This window comes from Leptonychotes weddellii, chromosome 14 (genome assembly GCF_054177405.1).
Source record: "Leptonychotes weddellii isolate Sample4059 chromosome 14, ASM5417740v2, whole genome shotgun sequence".
NCBI classification, from domain to species: domain Eukaryota; kingdom Metazoa; phylum Chordata; class Mammalia; order Carnivora; family Phocidae; genus Leptonychotes; species Leptonychotes weddellii.
Window position 1 is genome coordinate 73,286,733 of NC_138382.1, and position 18,757 is coordinate 73,305,489.

Consider the following 18,757-nt stretch of genomic DNA (forward strand, 5'->3'; position numbering starts at 1 on the left):
AAAAAAAAAAAGAAAGTAAGAATTTGGTTCTATCCTGAAAGATCTCCCTCCCAACACATATCCTTTCTAGCATCACTATACACAAGTAGGACATCACACTTCCCACTCCGTGATCTGTTTTATTCAGAATCTGAATTGTGCAGTCCCACCACGTGCCCACCTCAAGAGAGAAGTGTGGAAATCTCCACCTATGAATGTGGATTTGTTTCTCCTTGCACTTCTGCTGTGTTTTGCTTCATGTACCCTGGAGCTCATGGCTCGCTGCGTGCACATTTGGGATTGTTATATTCTGATTGTTTTTGTCCTTTAGCATTATGAAATGACCTTCTTTGTCCCTGGTATATCTCTTGTTCTGAGGTCTACTTTGTCTGTTATCAGTATCACCACTCCAGCCTTTTTTTTTGATTGGTGCTTTGACAATGATTTTCAATTATATCGTACTGTATATTCCTTTTTCATAGTATCCTATACTTTTCTTTGTGATGGAAATGCCTTTTGGGGTTTCCCTGAGGATACACACATTCACTTTTAAAAATATTTTAAAAATTCACTTTATCAAGGCATTATTTACATACCATAAAATTCAGATACATACTATAAAACTCAACAATTGTAGTTGAGTTTTCGAATGTATACACAGCTTTGTACCCACCACACAATCAAGATATAGGACATTTTCCTCCCCCAAAATGTTCCTTCATGTCCCTCTGCAGTCAGTCTTGTCTCTATAGCTTTGTGTTTTCTAAACTTTGATAAAATGGAATCACATTGTTTGTAGTATTTTGCGTCTGGCTTCCGTAACTTTGCAGTGTTGTTTTTATTTTTTTTCTTAAGATTTTATTTATTTATTTGACAGGGAAAGAGCACAAGTAGAGAGGAGCAGGAGAGGGAGAAGCAGGCTCCCTGGGGAGCCCGTTGCCGGCTCGATCCCAGGATGCTGGGATCATGACCTGAGCCGAAGACAGACGCTTAACCGGCTGAGCCACCCAGGCGCCCCATAGCAGAGTGCTTTTAAGATGCATCTGCGCTGCATGCACCAGCGGTTCATTTCTTTTAGCTGTTGAGTAGTGTTCCATTGGACATTTGGGCGAGTTCCAATTTGGGGCTGTCATCATTAAAGCTGCTGTAAACACTGGCATACAGTTCCACTTCTGGGTCCTGTGGTAAGTTTATGTTTAATTACACCCTGAGAATCTGCCAAATGGTTTTCCGAAATCGTTGTACCATTTTGCTTTCCCATGAGCAGCGCAGAAGAGTTTCAGTTGCTCCCCATCCTCAACAACACTTGGTATTTGCTATTATGAATAAAACCATTTGCACATTTTAATTTTTTGAAAGTTGTCCCCTAGGCTCTGATTTCCTCTGGAATCAGTCAGGTTGTCTTGGTCCTTCTCTTCTATGCTGCTGGTTTATCTCAAGGATCTGGGGAGCTTTGGTTGTCCATATTTAGGAATGAAGAACTAGGGGGTTTTAATGACAGTGGCTGGTATATGCCCCCTACCTCTGCACCTCTTCTCAGTTCTGTTATGGTTTTTGTTCCCTTTACATATCTTCACTGTCGTTTCAGTGGGAACTAGAGGAAGAGAAAGGGGAAATGTGTAAGTTCAGTCCACCAGCTTGAAATGGAAGCTCTCTGCATTCTTTGAACGATTTGTTTGCCATGGGAGTCATAGTGTGTGGTAAAGAGCAGGTGCTTAAATATTTGTTAAATTCAACAAATTAAGAGGGTTTTGTTGTATAAATATGTCAGAACTTAAATCAAGCTCACATTGTTCCATATTCAGATTGTTTTTGGTTTTCTGCTTATTGATAATTCTGCTACGACATCTAGAATTAGAGAGGGAGATGAGAGAGATGGAACAGAGGAGAGATGAGAAATAGAGGTGATAGATGAGAGAATGAGATGAGAGAGATGATGGAGATGGGAAAGATGATGGTGATAGAGATGGAGACAGAAAATAGAGATGGAGGTGATGTGGAAGAGATGGACGTGAGGTGGATAGACATGGAGGTGATGTTGACGATGGAAGTAGAGACAGTTAAACTTGTGGGCAAGGAAAATGCCACTGTGGCTTCAACTCTACCTTGGCCTCTTTCCTCCATAACCCAGGGTCTAGGAGCCTGTGCATCATAGTGGTTAAGAGGCAGTGGGCTTAGTTCAAATTCTGGTTATACTACTCACTGCCTGCATGACCTGGACAAGTCATTTAACTTCTTTAAGCCTCAGTTTATTCATCTGTCGCCATCTCCCTCATGGGGTTGTTGTGAGGATGAAAGGAGAGAAGTATGTAAAGCACCTAGAACTAAGGAGGACACAGAATAAGTACTCAATCGATGTTAGCTGCTGCTGGTGGTGAGGCTGCGGTGAAGGTTTGGAGTTGCATGCAAGGTGTGATGCTCAAGGGGTGCCTCAAAGGGATATGTGAAATCTTTACACATTTTTCTCTTCATATTCTATTTCCTACCCTGATTTCTCAGCAACTCCTACTCATACCATCTCTGCTACCAGCATCCATTTACAGCTACTAATGATTGCACACACACACACACACACACACTCTTCAGAGGTTCCCTAAGACTTCCTTGGGGCCTCCTCATCAGAGCACAAGATGCTTCAGGGACCAGAGCCACCCCCAGCTGACAGCCCTCAATCTGCCCCAGAAGCCCAGCACAGGACCACGGAGGGCAGATGGAACATCCCCGAAGGACAGGTACAGCAGCAGAAGCTGTGCTTTACCCCAAGGTAAAAATCTGCACCGCACCCCACACCCACTCCACGTCCAATCCCTGCCCCCAGAACTTCCAGGAGAATCCTGGCTTCTGCATTCTTGAGGCAATGAAGGCCCTAACGCCACCCAGTGTCCATAGGCGGAATTGCACCTGTTGAGGAGTGAAGCACCCTGCTACCTCCCAGTGGCCCTGGTTGGGATCCCAAGATGAAGGAATACCGCTACTGCCGACTGGCCATTATGGGGCTAGCGTCTGCTGGGCCTTGTGGCCATGGGCAGAACAGCACCAACTGTAGGGGCTTAGGAGCCAAGGAAGGCAGGCAGCCTGTGGAAGCTGGAAAAGGCAAGGAAAGTGATCCTCCCCTAGAGCCTCCAGAAGAAACATAGCCCTCCCCACACCTTGATTTTAGCCCAAGGATATCCATCTCAGACGTCTGGCCTCCAAAGTTGTAAGCCCAAAATTGCAGCAGCCCAAGGTAGAAAAGACCTTATCTCAAAGAGATCTGTGGGTTGGCTTGTCTAATGGAGTGAATCCCAACAAGATTCATAGAAGACCCACAAACTTAAGATAATTCTACTGGCAAAAAACGCTACCAGCTGCGGCTGAAAGGGACAGACAGTACAAAATGAAAAGAGGCCTTAGGACCCCCAAACTCTTTTCTGCTTCCCAGGTAACGCATTCCCATCTTCTTAACGTCAAAATGCCTCAAAACTGAATTAGTGATCAAAAAATCGCTGGAGTAGTGAATAATTTTCAACAGGCAAGAGGGGAAAATGTCATCAGTGCTCTAAGGAAGCCCATTGAAATATCCTCTGGCACAGCACGGAAGGCTCCAAGGGATAGAATATTTACGAATCTCCTCCCGCAATAGTGCTTATGGAACACTATTAACACTATTCAGGGCTTCTACCCCTGAAATTACTCAAGAAGTTCCCTCCTGCGGATAGGTTTTTATATTCTGAGAGTTCCAGGGCACCAACCTGTGGCTGCCCTGCTCACACTGAGGGGCCCTCCCTCCTTTCCTTTCCTCTTCCCAAACTTCCGAAAGGCTGGAGAACCCTGAAGGTGGCTAGAGTTAGGCCCTGAGCTGAAGGTCGCGTTACGGGAGGACCCCCGCGACCCAGTACTCCGGCACTCCGGACTACGGAGGAGAATTAAGCAGAAATGAAGCCTCCACCGCCAGCGTAGGTCTGCGCCTGCGCTAGAACCGCAGCTCCCAGGATCCTTCGCGGCCAAGTTGCTTTCCGCCTCAGAGGCTCCCGCCGTGGGGTTTCGGTGGACCTGAATGGCATGTGGACAAAGCATGATAAATAAGAGATTCCGGGATCAAGAACAGGCGGAGCCTCTCTGTGAAGTACGGTCCACAAGGGTGTATAGGCCACAAACCTGGCATAGAGAAATAGGTTTTGGCCAGGAGCTGAGCTCGGAGACTTCTGGGAAATGGAGTCCGGTGGGGCGGGGAGATCCGTACGCATGACCGGAAGTGGCGCTATTGGAGCGCGTCCTCTTTGGCTGGCACGGGAGCTGGGCCTGGTGTTTGGTAGTGCCTGCGGCGGCGGTTTCTGAATTCGAGCTGGGAGCCTGTAGCGTTCTGGAGTAGCCGGCAGCGGGTTTTTCCCTGCGGCGTCCTGCTTGAGACCGGGCTGGTGGTTGCTCCACGGACTCCTGAGCCGCGAGGCCTGGCTGCCGCTGGGAACACTGAGAGACCTGGCTGGACGGGCACGACCCGAGCTCCCAGGGCCCAGCATCGCAGGCTCAGACCCGGCCTCTGAGGGGAGAGGCCGGAGAGAAGAAGAGTCCAAGCCGGGAGCAGTCAGAGCAGGCCTGCAGAGCGCGGCTGGGGCTCAGAGAACTGCTGGGAGGCGGTGGGACCCAAATGCCGGAGGAAGGAGGTGAGAAGGAGTGGTAGAGGGAGGGGTTTGCAGGAGATCCGGCGTCTTGTTCCAGCCTGCCCGCCGATAGAGCTGTGTGACCGGGACCAGAACTCTGCGGTTATCCTTTCCACAAGTGGTTGGGGATTATCCTTTTTTGAGTGAAGAATTCTAGGGTCAAGAAAGTTCGAGGCGCTCAGACCTGAATAATCTCTGACTATCCTACTTCTTACCCGATCTGCTTGATGCACCGATGGCATTTGTGAGTCGAGAGAAATGGGCCCTGGGAAGGAAAAATGGAACGATCCAGGGTCTCCTGTTGTTTCTGATGTTCCAGCCGTTCTTGAAGCAGCCAGGGATTCTCAGAACAGGAGCCTTTGGCTCCACATGAGATTGAGGGCCCGTTCAACGCAGTTGGACTGTGAAGTCGAAGGGGATATTGGGGGATTGGAATCAGAAGGCTAGGATTCCTGTTTAAGCTATGGGGTACCGGTTTAGGTCTTTTAACCCGTGTTTCTTCGTGGAGGAAAGGGTAAAATAACGTTAACTACCTCGTTTACCTCTACGAACTGTAAGAATCGAACAAAATAACGTTTTTGAAAGCATCTTGAACAGTCGATAGAACAGAACAAACGTGTGTGTAATCTTAACCACCGAGATCTGTGCCATCCTCCCCTAGATCAGGGGGTCCCTTTATTGGTCTGTAACTCTTAAAGTCCAATTTCACATCCAGCATTTTATGTTGTCTTCCCCCAGAGACTTGGGAACAGCAAGCAGGGTGGTTATCATCTTCCCGGTACTACGAAAGAGGACATGAAGGTACAGTGGAGTTAGATAAAACTCAGTAACGTGAGATCTGTACTAAGACCAATATTCAGACCTAGTAGTTCTTTTTCTGAGGGCTGTGTTACCTCTTCTATTATTTTTTATTGAGGTATAACTCACATGCTGTAACATTCTTTTTTTTTTTTTTTTTAAGATTTTTTTTATTTATTTGACACAGAGAGAGTGAGAGAGAGAGCATAAGCAGGGGGAGTGGCAGGCAGGCTCTGTGCTGAGCAAGGAGCCCGATGCGGGACTCGATCCCAGGACCCCGGAATCATGACCTGAGCCGAAGGCAGATGCTTAACGACTGAGCCACCCAGGCGCCCTGTAACATTCATTTTTAAAGTCTACAATAAAGTGGCTTTTAGTATAGTCACAGAGTTGTGCAACCATCACCACTATTTAATTCCAGAACATTTTCATCACCCCCAAATGAAGCCCATAACCATTTCATCAGATCAAACTGGGAGTGAGGCGCGGAGCGGGCTTAGGATTCTCTCCTTCCCCCTCCCTTTGCCCCTCCTCCCACCTCCAGCCACGCCTGCGCACATGGTACTCTCTCTTTTAAAAAAAAAAGCCCATACCCATTAACCATCATCACTCCTCATTTCCTCTAACCCTAGTCTATGGATTTCTACTTTCTGTTCTTAGGGATTTGCCTATTCTGGACATTTCATAAAAATAGAATCATAGAATATATGTGTCTGGCTTATTTCACTTAGAGTAATGTTTCAAATTCCATCCGTGTTGTAACATGAATGAATGTACTTCATTCCTTTTTGTGGCTGAATAATATTTCGTTATATGGATATACTACATTTTGTTCCTTAGTTGTGGACATTTGGGTGGCTTCCAGTATTGGCTATTGTGAATAATGCTGCTGTGAACGTGTGTGCACCAGTTTTTATGTGGATGTGTTTTCGTTTCTCTTATTTGTGTACCTAGGAGAAGAACTGCTGGATCATAGGGTACCTCTGTGTAACTTTCTGAGGATCTGTCACACTGTTTTCCTCAGTGACCGCATCATTTCACAATCCCAGTAGCAATGTAGGAGAGTTCTAATTTTTCCACATCCTCATCAACATTTGTTGTTTTCCTTTTTTTTTTAAGATTTTATTTATTTGTGAGAGAGAGAGAGCAGAAGCAGGGGGAGGGGCAGAGGGAGAAGCAGGCTCCCCGCTGAGCAGGGAGCCTGATGCAGGGCTCAGTCCCAGGACCCTGGGATCACGACCTGAGCCAAAGGCAGACACTTAACCAACTGAGCCACCCAGGCACCCCATGTACAAGGTTTTGATAGTGTGAATGTGAGTTCTCCAACTTCTTTTTCCAGTTTGTTTGGCTCTTCTGGGTCGCTTGCATTTCTAGATGAATTTTAGTATCAGCTTAATCAATTTTCATTAAAAAGTCCACTGGGAGGGGCGCCTGGGTGGCTCAGTTGGTTAAGCGACTGCCTTCGGCTCAGGTCATGATCCTGGAGTCCCTGGATCGAGTCCCGCATTGGGCTCCCTGCTCAGCAGGGAGCCTGCTTCTCCCTCCGACCCTCCCCCCTCTCATGTGCTCTCTCTCTCTCTCTCATTCTCTCTGTCTCAAATAAATAAATAAAATCTTTAAAAAAAAAAAAAAAGTCCACTGGGATTTTGTTAGGGATTACATTATTCTGTAGATAATTTGGTGAGCACTGCCATCCCAACATTATCTTCCAGTCTATGAATCCATGGGATGTCTTTCCATTTATTTATATCTTCTGTAATTTCAACAATGTTTGGTAGCCTTCAGTGTACATGTCTTGCATTTCCTTTGTTAAATTTATTCGTAAGTGTTTTATTCTTCTAATGCTCTTGCAAATGGAATTTTTTTTTTAAATTTCACTTTTGGATTGCTCATTGCTAGTGTATAGAAATATGGTTGGAGAAATGTCTATTCAAATCCTTTGCCCAATTTTAATTGGGTTGTCTTTTTATTATATATCCATCTTGTATCTTGCAACTTTGCTGGACTTACTTAGCTGTGACAGGGCTTTTTTTTTGTGGATTCCTTAGGATTTTCTTCTCTTCTTCTTTTTATTTATTTGTTTTTTTTAATAGCAGGACTATTTTATTTTATTGTATTTTTTAAGTAGACTCCACACCCAATGTGAGGCTTGAACTCATGACCCTGAGATCAAGAGTCACATGCTCTACCAACTGAGCCAGCCAGGTGCCCCACCTTAGGATTTTCCATATACAAAATCATAGCTACAAATACTGATAATTGTACTTCTTCCTTTCCAATCTGGATGACTTCCCACCCCCCCATCCCCTCCCCCCACCCCGCCGCCCCCAGCTTCCTAATTTCCCTGGCTAGAACCTCCAGTATAATACTGAACAGAAGTGAGAGCAGATAGGGCGCCTGGGTGGCTCAGTTGGTTAAGCGACTGCCTTCGGCTCAGGTCATGATCCTGGAGTCCCGGGATCGAGTCCCGCATCGGGCTCCCTGCTCGGCGGGGAGTCTGCTTCTCCCTCTCCCCTCCCCCCTCTCATGCTCTCTCTATCTCATTCTCTCTCTCAAATAAATAAATAAAATCTTGAAAAAAAAAAAAGAAGTGAGAGCAGATAGCCTTGTCTTGTTCCTGATCTTCGGGGAAAGTATCAGTCCTCCACTATTAAGTATGATGTAAACCTGGGTTTTCCGTAGTTGTCTTTTATCAGGTTGAGGATGTTCTCTTCTCGTCCTAGTTTATTGAATGTATCAGGAAAGGGTGACAGATTTTACAGAATGGCCTTTTTGGTGTTTATTGAAATGATCCATGTGGAGTCATCTCCTTTTTATTACATTGGTATATTATGCAGATTAATTTTCATATGATGAACTAATCTTGCGTTCCTTCGATGAATCCTACTTGGTCATTACCTTTCTTGAGTTGGCAAATATCTTAAATCTGCAGAGCTACTTGCTCCCAACAAACTCGGCAGTAGATAATATTTGTAAGCTGTGTGCTTACATGCGAGGCGTTGTGCCAGCTACTTTGCGTTTTTCTTTCATCTTCCCAGCAACTTTTACAAGAGATTATCATTCCCATTTACAGATGAGAAAAATGCGACCTAGAAAGGTTATGTGATTTGCACACTGCTGGCAAGTGGGGGACCTACGCTCCTTGAGAGTCTGTTACTCTAATGACTCCCTGCGTCTGAGTGAACTGATGGGATTTCTGAGGTAGGAAGGGGAATGGAGAAATCGGTCTGCAGATTCAGCCCGAGTCCCCTGCAACCTGCAATGTGTCGGGAACCCCCTTCTTCACAGTGAGAATGTGAGACTCTCTAGCTTGGTGAGCTGTACCTTTTAAGCCTCATTGGTTTCTCTCCTTCCAGAGCTGCCTTCTGCAGACACTGCCCTTCCCCAAGACAAAAGCACAGGAGATGAAGGAATGGCAGCTGGTCTCCTCACAGTTGGGGCCCACGTAAGTTGGAAATGTACTCTGAGAGGCAGCCTCTTTTTTTTTTTTTTTTTTTTAATATTAAAGGGTTTTTTTGTTCCTGTTTTTTAATTATAAGAGGAGTTCGTGTTTATTGTAGAAAACCTGAAAAACACAGAAAACATACCCAAAAACTCATACTTATTAACCACAGAGATGAAACACTTAACATTTTCATTTGTGTCTTTTCAGTCCTAGTCTTCCTTTTCTTTTCTTTTTCTTTTTTGTTTTTGCTTTTTAAGATTTTATTTTTAAGTCATCTCTACACCCAGTGTGGGGCTTGAACTCACAACCCTGAGATCAAGAATCACACGCTTCACTGGCTGAGCCAGCCAGGTTCCCCCATAGTCTTCCTTTTCTACTTTCCCAAAATGGGTTTGTCCTGCTTTTAATCTTCTTTTTATTTCCACTTTACAGAATGTGATTAATGTTTCTCCTTCTCATTAAGAGTATGGTACAGAATCATTTCTAGTGTATTCTTTTGCATAGTCCTTCTACCAGGATAGGAACTGTCTTCTACCCTTTTTTCCTGACTAGACTAGGTATTGATCTGTTTCTTTTCCTTTTTAGAAAGTCTGCTCTTGGATTTTTCTCATTGGTTTTCTTAGTAACAGATTTTTTTTCTTACTTTTTTGCTTTCACTTTTGTCAGATTTATTTTAGAATTTGATCTTTTAATTTCTAATTTATATTCTTCCTTTCTTGTTTATGTTGAAAATGTCTGGCTGTGGATCTTATTTTCCTAGATATTCCCAAATTGTCACTTTGGTTTCTCTGCCCATTCAGCTGGTCTGTGCTGCATGGGGACAGAGTGTCTTTTGTCAACCCAGAACAGCCAGGTGTAGCGTAATTGCAGAACACAGGGTTCAATGGCTCTGTTAGCTCAACCTTATTAATTAAATTGCTCAGTTCTTCCATACCTTTATTTTGTTGTTTATTTTGTATTAACCCTGCTAATGACTGAATTATTTTAACATCTCACAGCTGTAATATTTTAAATTTCTTCTTGTACTTCCTACAGTGTTTTCTTTATTAGTTACATACTGTTTGTTACAAAGTTCATGACACTTAAATCTTTATGGTGGATTTTACTCTCTTGACTATTATAAAATGACCCAAATGTTTTAAATATTTCATGGTTTTTTAAAAAAAGACCCTCTTTGTCCCATTGTACTGCATTTCTTAGTATGAAGGATGGATCGGAAGACCAGGTAAATTAGAGGTCATAATTTGGAAAATTATGCTGGCTTCAAATAAGGTAATGACGGGGCCATGGAGAGAAATGTGTGAAATCTAGTGATACTGTGAAGGAAGGTGAAGATGCCGTGATTGTGGGGAGCTGCAGGAAAGGGGAAGATAACACCCAGGTTTCTGGTGTGGCCCACGAGATAGGTAGAGGTACCATCACTTGCACTGAAAACAGACATGAGGCCTTTCGCACCTCTATGCCTTTGCTCATGAGCCTCCCCTGCCTTGGATAACCTTCTCTTTCTCCATTGACAGCCTTTCTCCTTCAAGGCCAGCTCAGCAATCACCTCCTCTCTGTGGTCTTCCTCTGTCCTCCATGCAGGATTCCTTCTCTGTCTCTCTGACATGTTACTACAGGCATTCACATACATGTCTGGCTCTCCTTTTGTACTGTGTGATATCCAAGTTCATAGGAACGTTTAATAAACACTCCGAAAAATTGAGCCTTCACATTTCTTTCTGATTTTTCATTGCATAAATTTATACATTCTAATTTTGTTTTGTCTACATTGGCTCTTTTAGTTCCTGAGCACCTGTTCGTTTCTGCCCATTTCCTTCTTTTATATATAGATATAGCTGTTTATGTACTCTCTCCATTTATATATAAAGTCCGTCAGAGTTGTAAACACGCAAAGAGACTGTATTTGATTTATTTTTGTGTGTCAGTATCCAGTATAGTGTTAGGCACATAGAAAGTGATCAATAAATGCTTTTCTTGAGTTGCCCAGAGCTGCCTCATATCCTGAGGCCAGTGGGCAAGAAGGAATGTGCTTGTCATTTCAGGGGTCCCCGCCCTTCAGCAATGTGACTGTAGCTTTTACCCAGGATGGGTGGAGGCACTTGATCCCTGCTCCAAGGGGGACTCCAAGGTTCAAGGAGGGGATACCAGAAAACGCCAGGAATCTGGTCCTGCTGGGTAAGGAAGCCATTTGAAATGTAGAATCTACTCAGTTCTGAATATCTGTGGCACTTTCCAGTGTTGAGTGATCCCGAGTTGCTCTGACACTTTATATAGTGTTTATTCCTCCTGGTTCCCTAGTGAAAGGTCTCTGCATTCCAGCTTGAGAAATAGGCAGTTTCATTTGCTGCCCCTGAGACTGCAGCTCCTTGTTTTCTTATTTCCCAGGGCGGGTAGGGTGACCTTCAGGCCAGTTCCTCCATATTCAGTAAGTTCCTATTGTTCTAAATAACTTGCTTTTGGGGCTTAATTCCCTGACTTGACTTGACCCCTCCTTGGCACCTCATCTGTCTTAATTACTGCTGCATCCCCCAGTGCCTGGGACCCAGTTAGTGCTCAATAAATATTTGTTGAATGAATGAAAAAAATGACCTAACTGGTGTGTTTCCACTTCCCTGAGTTCTGGGTGGCTATTTATACTTAATCTAAATCTCTAAAGCCCGTTTTTCCCCTTGAACAGGACTTCCAGTTTCCCAGCCCGGCATGAACTCCCAGTTGGAACAAAGGGAAGAAGGCCCATGGATGCTGGAGGGAGGAGGCCTAAGGAGTACCTGCCCTGGTAAGTGAGCAGGCACTGAAGCCAGTGAGTCTTGAGAGCAAAAGCCCTTTTGAAATACACATTAGTGCATTTGATAACCCTGTGAAGTAGATATAACCCCCATTTTACAGATGAAGAAATTAAAGCTGGAAGAGTACTTGCTGGTTCAGAGCCTCACGGCTAGAAAGTGGCATGGCAGGCCTTCGAAGCAAGGTCTGTCTGATTCCAAAGCCCACTGTTCCACACCTCTTCCTGGCAGAGTTCCCCTGGGCTGGGAGATATTTGGGACCAGAGGTGGTATTGCTGGCCTCGGGGGGAATGAAGAGTCATCTTTGCTGGCCTAGCACGTTCTCTGCTTGGGGTTCCCCTCACTTAGGCTCTCAGGTGCCCACCTTTACCCATACCTCCAGCTGTGATACCTACTGCTACTCCCCTCTCTGGCCCTTAATTGGTTGCCTTCTCTCCCTCTATGTGACCCTGCTAGAATTTCCTAAAGGGCTAATACTGAGGACCTCAGGAAAAACAAAAGGGAAGCCGTAGTTGCTGTGTTTATCTCGTGCTCCTCATCCAGGGCTGCTCACTCCACCCCCATCTTCATGCTTCAGCCACTGTGGATGTGTGACCTCTGCCCGGGCCTCAGGAGCTTCTCCCTGGGGTTCCAGCCACTTCCGATATTTTAAAAGTTAAAGCATCAGAAGTATAAATGAACTTGAAGGTGACAAAGCTTACAATTTGTTTGAAAGTGTAGCCTAATGCTTTATATCTTCCTTTCTGATTACTGTGGCTGCAAGGCAGTGAGAACAAAGTCTGGCAGATTTTCTGCATAGTCCATCAGAACTCTTCTCCTTCCCATCTTACTCTCTACTTTCTAAACAGCCTGTCACACGTTACCTCAGCCCTGTTGTTACCCAGGAACCACTCAGGCTTGCTGAAATCCTTCCTTTACAGGAGCCTCGGTGGTCCCTCTGCTGCCCGGCACCATGCCCGCCATGCGGGGCCTTTTATCCCGGGCGGTACGCCCTGTGTAGAATTTCAGAAACTGAATGTGGGGTTATGTGGCTAGGGCAATGGCTGAGTTTTTCTGGAAAAAGGTTTCATCACAGCCTCAGAGAGTTTCAGGATCCTAAACAGGTCAGATCAGCACGTTATTAGAAACAACTTGGGAAGTGGTGTTATCACCAAATCTGATTTTACAAACTAATATACATGAAAAAAAAGTTATCAACTATGGAGTGCTGTATTAGCTGTATGATCGTGAAGTAGTTTGAGAAGAGTTTCAGTCTGGCTATTGGAGTAACTGATACCCTGCTTCCGTGGTGTTACACCTCTGCTCTGAGATTCACAGCAACCTGGGCATTGCTCGGCCACTCTGGGCTGCTTTCAGAGCCCTCCGGTACCCCATCCTACCCCCACCACCATGGCAGCCCCAGGTCTGTAGAGTACCTTCATCTCACTGCTTGCTTTAGGAACTTCTGTTGTGGATGTTAACATTTTCCCAGGCCCAGCTGGTCAGTTTGCCTTTTTCACATTGAATTTGTTACTCATTCAGTCAACAAATACTCATTAAGCATTTGGTAAATGCCTGGAATTGCTTTAGCTACTGAAGGTACAACAGAGAACAAGACATAGGCCCTGCTTATATCCTGTGATGTGAGGAACATAAATAAAATGAGTAAACAAAATTACTGATGTAATGTCAGATAGTGAGGCATACTCTGAAGGAACGCAGGATAAGGGAATAGTGATGGGGAGTATGAAGGTGAGAATGGGAATACAGATGGAGGTTGGGGGCTGTTGTAAGTCAGATGACTAGGAAAGACCACTTGGAGGAGGTGATGTCAGGGCTGAGGTCTGAAGGAAGAGAAGAAGCCAGCCATGTGAGTGAGTGGGAGAGGAACATTCTGGGATATGGCATGTGTTGAAGCTCTGAGGTGGGGATGAGCTTGACTTGTATTAGGATCAGAAGACCCTAGGACTCAGTAAGCCGGGGGAGAGTAGTAGGCAGGGAACAGATCATTCAGGGCTTTGGAGGCCACGGTAAGGCATTCAGATTTTATTCACATAGTAAGATAAGCCCTGGAGGGTTTTGAGCAGGAAGGGGACCATACTTGATTTGTGTTTAAAAATTGCATATGGAGAATAAGACTTCCAGGGTTCAGGAATAGGAGTAGGGAGATCAGTTAGGAGTCTGTTGCAGACATTCCAGAGAGAGAGGATGGTGGCTGGTAGGAAGGATTCAGGACATTTTAGGTGTTAAAGCCAATAGGACTTGCCAGTGAATTGGATGTGAGGGGGTGGAAGGGGCATTAAGGACGACCCTGGCCTGAGCAGAACCATGAACAAGAAGACAGACGAAGACACTGGCTGGAAAGGGAAAACCAGTTGTTCCGTTTTGGGCACATTTGGTGTGGACGTCCTTAGTCTCCTACAGGAGCCAGGGGGAGAGGTAAGGTGGGCGGAGATAGGACGATTCATGAGCATCATGCAGTTTCCTGAATTCTTCCTTTCCCCTACTGCTGCTTTTCTTGGCACTTTTCTTCTTCTTTCCATGTTTTCTGATAGATGGTCAAGTTTTCAGAGCTGTCAAAGCCACATATGATCAACTACTGAATTACATGGAGATGATGCCCTGGGACTGCTGTGCTCATGGTAGATTGGGCATTAGTAGGCACGTGCTCTCAGGAGGGAAACCATTTCAGAAGGTTTACAAGGAAAAACCCTAAGATAATAACAAGCACTCATAAGACATTTAACTATCCCTCAGGGTCCCTTATATGTTTTAACTCATTTAATCCTCACAGTAATTCTTTGAGAGCTACACTTATAGATAATGCATCAAAGAAATAGATTAATTTGCCCACAATCACATAGCTAGTAAGAGGTGGAGCCAAGATTTAAACCCAAGCTATCTGGGTCAAGATTCCATATAGAAATACAAATAAAGGTCACCCAGAACTAACCTTGCTATTCTCTCCTCTGAGAAATAAGTAGAAACCGAAAGAATCTTCAGGAAAATTGACGCTCATGAAAAGAAGCTCCATAGCCCTCCCTGAAACTCCACCTCCTTATGTTCAAGCCCCAGTGTCGGAGAGGTGCATGGGGCCTTGTGCTTCACGGTTTCCCAGTAGTGTACAGTACTCACATTATAAAGTTTTCTCTTAAAATGAGGGAGATCCCAGAAAGGGTTAAGAATCGTTAACTCTTCTTTTAAAAAAGACCTATTTTCTGATTATAAAAGCAATGTTATTTATTCTATTTAAAATGATTTTTCTAGTAAAATAGGTTAATTTGAGATTTGGAACAGGATAAAAAAAATCAAGGTCCCCTGTCATCCCACCACACAGAGGTCCTTTCCATCTTCTTCATATCACAAATGCAGTGATACATTTTTGTTTTCTAAATTTTTTTTTTCTTTTAAATAATCTCTACCAACCCCCATGTGAGGCTCAAACTCATGACCCCAAGATCAAGAGTCACAATCTCTAGCGACTGAGCCAGCCAGGTGCCCCCTAATGGGGAGGCTCAGACCAGAGCTTGTACTTTTTTCTAAAGTAGAAATAACAGTGTTAAGTTTCCATGCTCCTTTTTTCAAGTAACAGTAGGTTTCTTTTTATCACTGCATATCCTCTGAAATGTTTTTATCTTTTTTATAATACTGACATTGGAGAACATTAAAAAAATACAGATAAGCATTGAAGAAAATAAAAATTGCCTGATGCCACAACCCAAAGACAACACTGCTTACACTCACACTGTGTATCCTTGCAGTGTTTCCTCAGTAAATACCTTTCTACAGAAGGAACAATAGTGTACCCATTTCAAACATGGCCTCCATAGGGGTCCCTCTGTTGGCTATACTATGGTCATTCCTTTATTAAACATTTATTTAGGTGTTTGCTTTTCTTTGGCAAATAATGCCGTAAGCGCTTTTGTCAGCACAGCTTTGTGTAATTTCTCATTCGTTTCTTAGGACAGATTCTTACAGGTGCGGTTCTCATGTCAGCATTTTAAAGACTCTTTTGACACATGCAACCAGATTGCTCTCCAGAAAGGTGGTCACACCATTGTGTAAGATCGCATGATGCTGCACCCCTAGCAACATTCTAGAATTTTGAAATCTAGCTGATTTGATAGGTCAAAGAATTCATCTTGCTGGCACTGATCATCAGCTTTGTAAAGTGAATTATTTAAACCTGGTAAACAGATTGCCCAAAACCACACCAAGAATTGTGAGACTAAAGACAAGTGGAGACTGTCCAGTAGTTGCCAAAGCAGAGGAAAGGGTCAGAAATACGGGAGCATCGCATCTGAGGGAGATTAGGGTAAACTTCTGTATCCTTTGGCAGTTTAGGAAAGGGAGTAAGGCGTGCTAATGTCTCTGAAGAGCCATCTTGGTCAATATTTATGGTTGAGAACAGAAACGTGAGGCAGCTGTTCTGGGTGAAAGGGGTGGAGCATCAGACCTGCCTGCATGGGAGCTCGGCCAACTCCATCAGCCTTTTGTATTTCAGTAGTACCTTTTCTTCCACCGAAGGGGGGAGAAATGCTTTTCTAAATGTTTTTCAGACTGGAAGATTATGTCTGAATCGCCACCCGAGCATGACATTTCTGAAGATTCATTCCAAGACACAAGTATAGAGCTGCCCCCTGGGGAGTCTGCTCACGGGAACACTGAACTGGGGAAGAGCTTCAACCTGAGACCAGTCCTTTCTCCACAACAGAGAGTTCCTACAGAAGTGAGACCCCGGAAATGGGAAACACACACACAGAGCTTCAGGAAGGATTCCCCTATTATGAAACCCCACAGAGCAAGACCGTATACATGTGGCGAGTGTGGCAAAGGCTTCAGTTACTGTTCTTCCCTTTCTCAGCACCAGAAGACTCACACCGGGGAGAAACCCTACGAGTGCAGCGAGTGTGCGAAGGCTTTCAGCCAGAGCTCGTCTCTTATTCAGCACCAGAGGATTCACACCGGAGAGAAACCCTACAAATGCAGTGAATGTGGAAGAGCCTTCAGCCAGAACGCAAACCTCACAAAGCACCAGCGAACTCATACCGGAGAAAAGCCCTACAAATGTAGCGAGTGTGAGAAAGCCTTCAGTGACTGTTCAGCCCTTGTTCAGCATCAGAGGATTCACACCGGGGAGAAGCCCTATGAATGCAGCGACTGCGGGAAGGCCTTCCGTCACAGTGCGAATCTCACAAACCACCAGAGGACCCACACGGGGGAGAAGCCGTACAAGTGCAGTGAGTGTGGGAAGGCCTTCAGTTACTGTGCCGCCTTTATTCAGCATCAGAGAATCCACACCGGGGAGAAACCCTACAAGTGTGCTGCATGTGGGAAGGCCTTCAGCCAGAGCGCAAACCTCACAAACCATCAGAGGACTCACACGGGAGAGAAACCCTACAAGTGCAGCGAATGTGGAAAGGCCTTCAGCCAAAGCACAAATCTCATAATCCACCAGAAGACCCACACTGGGGAGAAGCCCTATAAATGTAATGAATGTGGGAAATTTTTCAGTGAGAGCTCAGCCCTTATTCGACATCATGTAATTCACACAGGAGAAAAACCCTATGAGTGCAATGAGTGTGGGAAGGCATTTAACCAGAGCTCATCCCTTAGTCAGCATCAGAGGATTCACACTGGTGTGAAGCCCTATGAATGTAGGGAGTGTGGGAAGGCCTTCCGGTGTAGCTCCGCTTTCATCAGACACCAGAGACTCCATGCTGGAGAGTAACCAGAGATAGGACCAAAGTGGGTGGGGACCTGGCAGGAAATGCAGGTAGTTTGAAAAACATCTGGAGACCTCAGAGTTTTATGGTCTGTAGCTCAGAGCCACACCAAAAGCACCTTTAATAAATAGCCCCAATTTTACATGTTGCAGGTGGAAAGTCTCAGGAGCCCTCTTCTTTCTCAACTCTTCAAGCACCAAGAACCCAACTCAAATTATACTGGAGATTACCTTCATTCAGTGAGCCAAACTGCATTTTGTATAGCAAGCACTGCAGAAACCATAAGGAGTAAGTGATTAATGAGTGAAGGACTTGGTTCTTTCTTAAAGGCCAGGTATTTTGGGGATGGTTCTTGAATGAGGGCTATTAAAAGAACCAACACTGGACAGGAATGAACAGTTTCTCCATAATAGGGAGTAATTCAAGTTGAGGAAAGGTTCTTCATGTTATAATCTCATCGGGGTGGGGGAGGGATATCCACTCTTTTAAGCTCTATATAGGAAAATCTAGACACTGCCAGGCCCAATCTGTACTTGAGATGTTCAAGTGTTTGCTGCTGCTATAAAGAAAACACCCAGAAGGTAAGAACAGGCTGAGGGTTAATCTAGAAGACAGTGAAATGCCTCAGCATGGTATACCCCTCTGTGGAGCCACTAGGACAACCTGAGGCCTACCATCTTTCCCCAGCTCATGGGCCAGTGGGGCCTTCATTTTCCTTCCTGGAGAAGTTTCCTTTACAGCAAGATTTTCATTATTGGCCCCCTTTCTCCCTTGCTGGGTCCTGGGTCTTGTCTTTTGACATGCCATCCTCATACCCAGCCAGCAGGACCTCATCTCCGAAATAAACCCATGTGGTTTGGGTTTAGGTAGCCATTTGACTTGAGTCCTATTCCGCTATCACCCAAGGCCTCTAGCTCTGGTTTCTTGGCCACTTGGCCCAGGTCCTGGAAGGCTTATCCCTCCCTCATTCACCTGAATTTTCAGGTAATCCTTCCCACTACAGTTCTCCAACCCTGCTTATGGGGGAGGGGAGGAAATTAAAACCCACCTACTTTAAAGGCCTATTGATAAATTTAAGGCAAGAATACAACTAATGCCAAGGACATTAAGCTCTTGGGTAAGTTACTCCTAAGCCCCTCCCTTTAGGCTGGTACCCAGAAGCCCCTCTAAGCTACTCAGGTGTAGCTCACCCCAGTACCCAGGTATTTTGGTTCATCCTTCCATTTACCACACACTTAGAAGTAGAAAGGAGTCATGAGCTCGAGTCAAAAGGAACATAACTAATGAAAAAGAGCAAGACTCGGAAAGACCAAAACATGCCATTAGAAAATGGCCCTCAAGGACTCAAGACAAAGGTCAGGTTCGCATCAGTGCCTCTTAAGCCTAGCTGTACACTGGAACTGA

At 44.9% G+C, this 18,757-nt stretch overlaps 1 protein-coding gene across 4 annotated transcripts; it reads left to right on the forward strand.

The window, feature by feature from the left end:
* The first annotated feature begins 3,991 nt into the window (after positions 1–3,991).
* ZNF79 (zinc finger protein 79) lies at positions 3,992–17,512 on the forward strand. Of its 4 annotated transcripts, XM_081803648.1 has the most exons (7): positions 3,992–4,622; positions 5,358–5,420; positions 8,491–8,618; positions 8,774–8,862; positions 10,908–11,040; positions 11,543–11,641; positions 16,187–17,512. In XM_081803648.1, the coding sequence occupies exons 4-7, from the start codon at positions 8,830–8,832 to the stop codon at positions 17,356–17,358; spliced, it is 1,437 nt and encodes a 478-aa protein (XP_081659774.1). In that variant the 5' UTR covers positions 3,992–4,622; positions 5,358–5,420; positions 8,491–8,618; positions 8,774–8,829; the 3' UTR covers positions 17,359–17,512. The 4 variants fall into 4 exon arrangements, with proteins under 4 accessions (XP_081659774.1, XP_081659773.1, XP_081659772.1 ...); XM_081803647.1 differs by lacking the exon at positions 5,358–5,420; XM_081803646.1 differs by lacking the exons at positions 5,358–5,420; positions 8,491–8,618.
* Positions 17,513–18,757: the final 1,245 nt, after the last annotated feature.